At 41.2% G+C, this 10,288-nt stretch overlaps 1 protein-coding gene across 1 annotated transcript in view; it reads left to right on the forward strand.

Annotated features, from left to right (window-relative positions):
* LOC139281478 (protein mono-ADP-ribosyltransferase PARP12-like) overlaps nucleotides 1-9,684 on the forward strand; it is a 75,258-nt gene extending 65,574 nt beyond the window's left edge. Inside the window, exons 10-12 of the mRNA XM_070901649.1 lie at nucleotides 1,813-1,943; nucleotides 6,721-6,875; nucleotides 9,362-9,684. Coding sequence (XP_070757750.1) covers nucleotides 1,813-1,943; nucleotides 6,721-6,875; nucleotides 9,362-9,624 — 549 coding nt within the window. The 3' untranslated portion in view covers nucleotides 9,625-9,684. The remainder of the gene's footprint in view (nucleotides 1-1,812; nucleotides 1,944-6,720; nucleotides 6,876-9,361) is intronic.
* Nucleotides 9,685-10,288: the final 604 nt, after the last annotated feature.

Here is a 10,288-nt window from a genome sequence, read left to right on the forward strand (position 1 = left end):
ATCTGCAAAAGGATATAGACAGGCTAAGTGAGTGGGCAAAATTTGGCAGATGGAGTATAATGTGGGAAAGTGTGAGGTTATCCACTTTGGCAGAAATAATAGAAAAGCAAATTATAATTTAAATGGAGATAAATTACAAAGTGCTGCAGTACAGAGGGACCTGGGTGTCCTTGTGCATGAAACACAATAAGTTAGTATGCAGGTACAGCAAGTAATCAGGAAGGCAAATGAAATATTGGCCTTTATTGCAAGGGGGATAGAGTATAAAAGCAGAGAAGTCCTGCTGCAACTGTATAGGGTATTGGTGAGGCCACACCTGGAGTACTGCATACAGTTTTGGTCTCCGTATTTAAGGAAGGATATACTTGCATTGGAGGCTGTTCAGAGAAGGTTCACTAGATTGATTCCGGAGATGAGGGGGTTGACTTATGAATATAAGTTGAGTAGGTTGGGCCTATACTCACTGGAGTTCAGATGAATGAGAGGTGATCTTATTGAAACTTATAAGATAATGAGGGGGCTCGACAAGGAGGTTGCAGAGGTGATATTTCCACTCATCATGGAAACTAAAACGAGGGGACATACTCTTAGAATAAGGGGCCGCCCATTTAAGACTGAGATGAGGAGACATTTCTTCTCTGAGGGTTGTAAATCTATGGAATTCTCTGCCCCAGAGAGCTGTGGAGGCTGGGTCATTGAATATATTTGAGATAGACAGATTTTTGAGCGATAAGGGATTAAAGGGTTATGGGGAGCGGGCAGGTAAGTGGAGCTGAGTCCATGATCAGATCAACCATGATCTTATTGAATGGTGGAGCAGGCTCAAGGGGCCAAATGGCCTACTCCTGCTCCTATTTCTTATGTTCTTATAGAATGTTCTTAATTAGGTCTGCAGCTCACCATTAAAGGGATGGTTACTTAAATGTATATGGGGAAAAATGTTGGAGTTCTTTTAAAACAAGCTTGAAAAGCTTTCAACCTCTTTAGAGGCTCATGAGAGGAAGAAATGACAGCCAAGAACAAATGGAAAGGGAACCAAACACATAGGGACAACACAGAGTTGTAGGCAAATGGCAGACGAATATTGCCATGATTTTCTGGCTGTCAAAGTGGATGTGCTGCTACATGTGTTGTTTACAAGGAAGATGGCTCTGTTTGGAACTCCAGGACACCTGTCTGCATCATGCTTGGCAGAAGTGGCCAGGCCCAATGCTGTGCACAACATCTGCTGGACATAACAACAGATATAGGAGACAGCACACTTTAAGGAACCTGGTATGGTAAGACGTTCTAATGGTACCAATACTTTATGCTATAAAGTATTGCCTGTCAACCTGTTGCTCATTTACTGTTTGCCCATACCAAGCCCTCACACAACCATATAAATTTGTCATAGTATCTCATGCATTTTCTATGTGTTTCACACATCAAAGCATTGGAACACAAACTGGTCATTTACTAACACCCAGGATGTGTACAAGGCAGACATCAGTGACCCTCCCCTTGTACTTTGGGAAATACACATTGGGCAGCTGTGTCATGCTATTCTTTGCGGAAGGAGATAAAATTACTGGACATGTTGACCAATACATCTGTCACCTGTTTGATCCCTATATGGATAGCAAATTAGCTGATGTTGTAGTACTAGCCAGGAAGAAACCACATTCTATGATTTAATGGGAAGGAAATAAAAGGCTGGAAACCTGCCATTTCCCCAGATAGACTTCCCTACTGGGAATATTCAATCATAGAATGACCCCTACAGAATTAATTTTTATTTTAATATTCTGATGTTCTGGATTATTTTTGCAGCGTATTCAGCTCTCACAGTTCTCCGAAGAGTATAAGAAAATCCAGTCCCTCTTCAACAGGAGCATGCAGTCCAGCAGAATCCAGAAAATTGACAGAGTCCAAAACCTTGGACTTTGGGAAATATTTCAATGGTTTGTAAAACACTATTAGATGTGGCAATTAGTAATGTCTTTCTACTTGCAACATATTAGAAATCTATGACACATGTAACAATATAGAAGATAGCAAAAAGGAAGATTAATAAGGTTAAAAGGGAAGTATGAAGCTGGCAGTCAAATGGAAATAGCAAAGACTTTCATAAACAAATAAGAAGTGAAGGGTTGATCAAATAAATGGTGGTAGCACTTGCAGGAAGCTATCTTGTATATGAGATAAGGAAGGAGATAGAAGCTAAACCAGCATTTTATCTCAGTTTTTAAAAAGCAGGGTGAAAATGGGACTGTAGGAATACCCGAGGAGGGTGTGTAAGAGAAACTATTGGAGATAAATATTCAAAAGGAAACTGTATTAAAAAAAGATAATTGAACTAAAAATGGAAATGTCACCAGACCGAGAGGCTGTGCATTCCAGAAAACTGAAAATGATGGTGGAGGTACTACCCATCATTTCCCCCAAATCTTTGGAATTGTCATTTCTGGCAAATGACTGGAGAGTGGCTAATATTAAATTATGGTTCAAGAAATAGGAAAGGGATAATTCAGGAAATTATAGACCAGTTAGTCTTACTTCAGCTGTTGGTAAACTTTCTGGGAGGATTTTATGAATTTGCATTGGATGGAGTGGATATGTTTCTCATGTCTTCTCTTGTGAATACTTGAATATACTCATTCAAAATATTTACTATTTTCTGCTCATCCCTAGTTTCAAAACAAATTTAATCTTTTATGGTTTTCACCTGCTCGCTGACTGTCCTCTTGCTGTTGTGGCACAGAAACATTTTTTTACTGAAATGCTTAGCCTCAGTTGCTAACTTTTTTCAACACCTACTGTCCTGACAGTGTCCATTTTACATTTTAAAAAGAAAAGGACACCTGTATCTGAAATTGGAGTGGACATCTTATTCCAAATGTACTAAACCATTATAACTGACTCTCTTTATTCCTGTATTCAACCATCAAAGTGCTTCTGCATTTTCTTGTATGCATCCCAGTCAGCCTCTTCTCCTTTCCCCATGCAATGTTTCTACATGTCATGTTTCATAGAAACATAGAAACATAGAAAATAGGTGCAGGAGTAGGCCATTCGGCCCTTCGAGCCTGCACCGCCATTCAATGAGTTCATGGCTGAACATGCAACTTCAGTACCCCATTCCTGCTTTCTCGCCATACCCCTTGATCCCCCTAGTAGTAAGGACTACATCTAACTCATTTTTGAATATATTTAGTGAATTGGCCTCAACAACTTTTTGTGGTAGAGAATTCCACAGGTTCACCACTCTCTGAGTGAAGAAGTTTCTCCTCATCTCGGTCCTAAATGGCTTACCCCTTATCCTTAGACTGTGACCCCTGGTTCTGGACTTCCCCAATATTGGGAACATTCTTTCCGCATCTAACCTGTCTAAACCCATCAGGATTTTAAACGTTTCTATGAGATCCCCTCTCATTCTTCTGAACTCCAGTGAATACAAGCCCAATTGATTCAGTCTTTCTTGATATGTCAGTCCTGCCATCCCGGGAATCAGTCTGGTGAACCTTCGCTGCACTCTCTCAATAGCAAGAATGTCCTTCCTCAAGTTAGGAGACCAAAACTGTACACAATACTCCAGGTGTGGCCTCACTAAGACCCTATACAACTGTAGTAATACCTCCCTGCCCCTGTACTCAAACCCCGTTGCTATGAAGGCCAACATGCCATTTGCTTTCTTAACCGCCTGCTGTACCTGCATGCCAACCTTCAATGACTGATGTACCATGACACCCAGGTCTCGTTGCACCTCTGCGTTTCCTAATCTGTCACCATTCAGATAATAGTCTGTCTCTCTGTTTTTACCTTCAAAGTGGATAACCTCACATTTATCCACATTATACTTCATCTGCCATGCATTTGCCCACTCACCTAACCTATCCAAGACACTCTGCAGTCTCATAGCATCCACCTCGCAGCTCACACTGCCACCCAACTTAGTGTCATCCGCAAATTTGGCGATACTACATTTAATCCTCTCGTCTAAATCATTAATGTACAATGTAACCAGCTGGGGCCCCAGCACAGAACCTTGCGGTACCCCACTAGTCACTGCCTGCCATTCTGAAAAGTACCCATTTATTCCTACTCTTTGCTTCCTGTCTACCAACCAGTTCTCAATCCACGTCAGCACACTACCCCCAATCCCATGTGCTTTAAATTTGCACATTAATCTCTTCTGTGGGACCTTGTCGAAAGCCTTCTGAAAGTCCAAATATACCACATCAACTGGTTCTCCCTTGTCCATTCTACTGGAAACATCCTCAAAAAATTCCAGAAGATTTGTCAAGCATGATTTCCCTTTCACAAATCCATGCTGACTTGGACCTATCATGTCACCTCTTTCCAAATACGCTGCTATGACATCCTTAATAATTGATTCCATCATTTTACCCACTACCAATGTCAGGCTGACCGGTCTATAATTCCCTATTTTCTCTCTCCCTCCTTTTTAAAAAAGTGGGGTTACATTGGCTACCCTCCACTCCATAGGAACTGATTCAGAGTCTATGGAATGTTGGAAAATGACTGTCAATGCATCCGCTATTTCCAAGGCCACCTCCTTAAGTACTCTGGGATGCAGACCATCAGGCCTTGGGGATTTATCGGCCTTCAATCCCATCAATTTCCCCAACACAATTTCCCGACTAATAAGGATTTCCCTCAGTTACTCCTTCTTACTAGACCCTCTGACCCCTTTTATATCCGGAAGGTTGTTTGTGTCCTCCTTAGTGAATACCGAACAAAAGTACTTGTTCAATTGATCTGCCATTTCTTTGTTCCCCGTTATGACTTCCCCTGATTCAGACTGCAGGGGACCTACGTTTGTCTTTACTAACCTTTTTCTCTTTACATATCTATAGAAGCTTTTGCAGTCGTTTTAATGTTCCCTGCAAGCTTCCTATCATACTCTATTTTCCCTGCCCTAATCAAACCCTTTGTCCTCCTCTGCTGAGTTCTAAATTTCTCCCAGTCCCCGGGTTCGTTGCTATTTCTGGCCCATTTGTATGCCACTTCCTTGGCTTTAATACTATCCCTGATTTCCCTTGATAGCCACGGTTGAGCCACCTTCCCTTTTTTATTTTTACTCCAGACAGGGATGTACAATTGTTATAGTTCATCCATGCAGTCTCTAAATGTCTGCCATTACCCATCCACTGTCAACCCCTTAAGTATCATTTGCCAATCTATCCTAGCCAATTCACACCTCATACCTTCAAAGTTACCCTTCTTTAAGTTCTGGACCATGGTCTCTGAATTAACTGCTTCATTCTCCATCCTAATGTAGAATTCCAGTATATTATAGTCACTCTTCCCCAAGGGGCCTCGCACAACAAGATTGCTAATTAATCCTCTCTCATTCCACAACACCCAGTCTAAGATGGCCTCCCCTCTAATTGGTTCCTCGACATATTGGTCTAGAAAACCATCCCTTATGCACTCCAGGAAATCCTCCTCCACCGTATTGCTTCCAGTTTGGTTAGCTCAATCTATAAATCTATTTCTTTTTTATCTCAATTTCAATTAATTCATTTAGGGTCATATTTGCTTGGTCTGCGATTGTTAGCTTTGGGAATGCATTTATCCTGCATGCTTAACATTATGCCTTTAAAGATGATCCACTTGTCTTCTACAAAGTATTGTTGAACAATCTCTCCTAGTTTATTTGTTTTAGCTGCTCCCTATTTCATTGAATATGCCACTTTTAAAGTTTTGTAGCTGACACCTGATCTTAGATATTTTGACTTCCAGATCATGTTAAATTTACTGTAATGTTCAGTTCAGTATCACGCAGTCAGTGTCAGATTAAAGCATTCAATTGAATTGTATACATTTCTAAAAATTTATTATTTAATCTATAGTGGAAAACAACCATCAGAAAGTAGTTTACAAAGCTGAAATTCAGTTGAGAGGTTCAAGTGGCACCATGCATTGAGAGAAAAATTTACGCCTTGTATCTTACACCCAATACATTTGTGTTGTTCATTTATTGATCAACTTATATTTGTTACTGTTTCTAGTAATGATAATCCTTATATCTTCACAAAACCACACTTATTAATCAGAGCTAATTATGAATTCCATTGGAATATAAAGTGCCTGTGACTTGATGCAGAGTTTTGATAGTGCTTGCACACATAGGGCTTGGCGGTTAAATATACTGTCCAATATGGTACTGAACTATGGAGATCAGGGAGGCCCCAGTTTCGATCTCCAGTCTCTTCTGAGTTAACTGGAATTACATTAGAGGTTCCACATTTGATTTGCCTCAGCGCTTCTGGGACATGGAGGGAGAGGATCAATCGGAGTTCCCAATTTTAATTGCTATTCAGAGATTTCTTCACCCCAGTGGAAAATTCAAGTGTATTATGGGCATTGCTTAAGGACAGGATTGGGTTTGACTTGAATAAATTGCTGACCTTTCACAGTCTTGGCTCATACATGAACAATGACCACTCAGGTGAGTTACTAGAGGACTGCCAGCACCAGTGGAACTGTACCTCAGTATAAGTATCCTACTTCAGATAAGGACAAGAGAAAACTGTAAAAAGGGGTCCTACATACCATGGTGAAAAACTCAAAATTAATTGTAGATCTTTAAGGAAATGAAAATCAATCACGCAGTAAGCTGGAATGAACATTTTGGAAATGTATGATTTATTGGCTCTTGTAGGCTGCTTTTCCAATGCATTAACTGGTCTGTGTGTGTGTGTCATTTCTCAGGAAGAAAGAACAGATGAGGAAAAAGAATGATGCTGATAATGTGAATGAACAATTCCTTTTTCATGGAATCACAGATCACTCAATTGTTGATGCCATTTGCTACCAGAACTTTGATTGGGGAAGCTTCGCACAGGATGAAAATTTATATGGAAAAGGTAGGTACTGTGGCCCCGATATTGGTGGCCTTACCGCCCACTGCCGCTGAGTTTTGCTGCCATTTTCCTCTCCTCGCCATTTTCCAATTGGGCTGGAGATGGAGCAGAAGGGGAGAACCGCCGGGAACCACCCGCTGACGTCCTCTGGTGGGAAAGTTGTGTAAGTGGCCTCCCGCCCGCCGAGCTGCCAGATTGGTGCAAGCGGGAGTCGGCGCCAGCAGTGGGAAGGACCCCTCGTGGAGGCAGGTCTAACCCCGACGGTAGGTATGAAGACCTGCAAGAAAAGGTTAGTGAACATCTTTGAAACATTTTTTTTTTACAGTGACTTACCTGGATGGGGTCCCCTGAAGGTGTTCTGGTGTTTTTTTTTGGTAATGTTTTTTACTTTTCAGAGATCCCCCCTCCCTGGGCCCGACTCCATTCTTGGTGGTACTTGGGCGGCAAGCTCATTTGCCACCGAGGTTCAGAGCTCCTGCCCGCTGCCGCCCAGATTGATGGTGTAAGCCATTGTTTGGCTGCTAGGCGGTACTGCCACCTCTTTTAGAGGAATCTTTCAGGCAAAGTACCGCCCGGTCTCTCGGCGGCCATTGGCGGTCCTTTGGGCGGCACTTGGGTGGGCCTTGCAGCTCATGAAAACTGGGGCCAAGAGCTTTTTATTAGCATTAAGTTTCAAGAAGCAACTTACAAAAAATACCTGGATACAGCAAATTCAGAGTCCTGGCTCCAACTAAATTGTAATTTTATCTTCATCTTCATGGTTACTTTATGAGCCTACTTAGCTTCCAAGTGAAGTAGAAAAGAAAAAAAGGGGAAATTGTGTAAAAGTATCTAAAACAATATGAGAACCCCCCCATCTCGCAGGCAGGTTCCTGGTTCAATCCCTGCTCTGTAATGAATAAGCTAATTGCAGTTGGGGTGCTCCAAAGGACAGAATGACTCTCAGCTGCCATGTCCCTACATTTGGATTGGCTGCAGAGACTCACTGTTAAGGCTCACACGCAATGAATGGATATTTGGGTGAGATACTGGAGGACAGCCTGTCCCCATGGAACTGTACCCCAGAATGAATTATTGCACTCAGGAGAGGAGAGGAGAAAAGAACGCTGGAAAATTAAACAAAAACATTAAATCCAATAGGCTGATGAAAATCAATACTTTTTGGTGGAATCAATACTTGTGTAGTGCTATGGATTAGACAATGGCCTTTCACCTGTGGAACACGTGCTTAAATCCAACCCAGCACAGATAGAATAAAAGTATCCTCTGTATGCTGGCTGTCAGCATCCAACATAAGATGAGTTTGGGCAGTCTCAATCCAGTTCATAGTAAGTATTGGCCTTCAGTACAACATTGTTCCTAGTGTGGCACTGGGGCCCTCAGGCCACAAGATGGCTTGTGTGGAAATGGATACATGCCACACTGGTGTAGCAGGAGGTGCCCTTCTGAGTTTCAGTGGCAAAGAAGGACCTTTCCTGTGCATTTAGTTGTGCTATACCTGACCTGGGAGTTCTTGATGTTGCCAATGGCTACCAGATATATGATGCATTCCTTTCCCTTGGACTAACATCCCTCACCTTGATGAACAACATAATAAGGACAAAAATAGAAAATCAGTAAAGTTATCACTGAATTGCGAACAGGAAGAATAGTGCAATCACGTGTACTAGGGGAAATGCTAACCCACTATCCATACAATAATGTAGATTTGACACATTTAATTGCAGTAAAAGTTATTCTGATATGTAATTATCAGAGTGAATATTTGATGTATCTCAGGGAGGAAAGAACAAGCATTTATACGGTGTATTTTTATAATGTCAGAATGTCCCAAAGTGGTTTACAGCCAATGAAATGTTTTTTTTAGTGTAGTGACTATTATAATGTAGGAAAGACGGAATGTCAATATGCACACAGCAAAGTCCTGCAAACAGCAATGCAACAAATGGCCAATAAATGTCATGGCTGACACCTTTATATACTTAACATTCCACATGTAAAAATATAACCTTTCAGTACAGTATAGCACATTTTGGAAACATGAGCATTGCCAACACCTCAAGATCTGTACAAATTAGTATGGCCTAAATCCATGAGGCATAATGGTTCCTCAGATTCTGGGACCATTGGGCTAGGAGGAGGATAGTGTTATTTGTGGAAGGCAACAGTGCAGTATTGAAGAGTAAAGATGTGAGGATGAATAAATATTCTAGAGTTTTACTTAATTGTCCTCAGGAATCAAAGTGTTTATGCCAAACTTCCCTTTAGGAAATTAAAACGGTGGGATAGAGATCTTTGGTGACGTACATTATAAATGCAATAAGGAAGGAGGGGGCTTAAAGCTTAATTTTCTCATTCCAAACTTTCTTACATTGTAATGCTTTAGCTTTTAAATGGAAATTCCTGCTGGGAGAGGCCTTGAGAAGAAATTATTTATTTTCCATTTGTAGAATTCGATAACAAATCAATTCATTTATTCTGATCTGCAGGGATCTACTTTGCCAAGAAAGCATCCAGTTCCATCCTTGACTCCGATTCGGCAATAAACCTGCACGTCATGTTCGTGGCACGGGTATTGGTAGGACAGTTTACTGAAGGACATTCAAGTTATCGTCGGCCACCATCCATAGATGGCACAAGCTTCAATCTCTTTGACAGCTGTGTTGACTGCACCAATGACCCATCTGTGTTTGTTATATTTGAGAAATATCAGATTTACCCAGAATATGTCATAGAATATAGAATTAAGTAGAAATCAAATGTTTCTGACAATCTTTGTCTATTACTGATTTTTAATGGTGAGATATGATGAAAGCAGCATATTTTTTGGTTCAAAAGATCGATACCACTTGGGAATTCAATACTTTCTACTTTTATCAAATAAGGGTGGATTTTGTGAGGGCATGCACCTCCAGCGGAGCCTCAAATCCAGCCAGTGCATGTCAGAAAATTGCATGCAATTCTCCAAAAGTGGCAGCTGCATGCAAGGCCCTGCTGGTGGTGTGGGGTCTCAAAGTTTAGTCCTTAGTATCAACATAAATTGCTCCAAGGGTAAGGGTAACATGGTCCCTAGAAGTTACTCCAAAAATATGCCTCACTCCAACCTTCACAGAAGAGCGCTGTCTTCTCCACTCACTTCTTATGGTCTGTCTGAACAAGGATGCCAGTTTCGGGATAGCTTGTGCTGGATTGCAGGCAATGTTGTTCTGAATCCATGGGCTGTAAATGCTCAAAACTCATGTAATTTTGGATCCATACAAGCTGCAGAGAGAAGATACTTTCATTCTATCAGATCAATCTGCATTGCAGGTCAAGTTACAGGAGTGATCCTAATCTGTTACTCAATCTCTTTGATGAGATTTTAAATTTAATTTCAAAGATCTTTTGAATCCCAAGATCATCTCTGTAGCTCTTCT

This window comes from Pristiophorus japonicus, chromosome 15 (assembly GCF_044704955.1).
Source record: "Pristiophorus japonicus isolate sPriJap1 chromosome 15, sPriJap1.hap1, whole genome shotgun sequence".
Classification (NCBI taxonomy): domain Eukaryota; kingdom Metazoa; phylum Chordata; class Chondrichthyes; family Pristiophoridae; genus Pristiophorus; species Pristiophorus japonicus.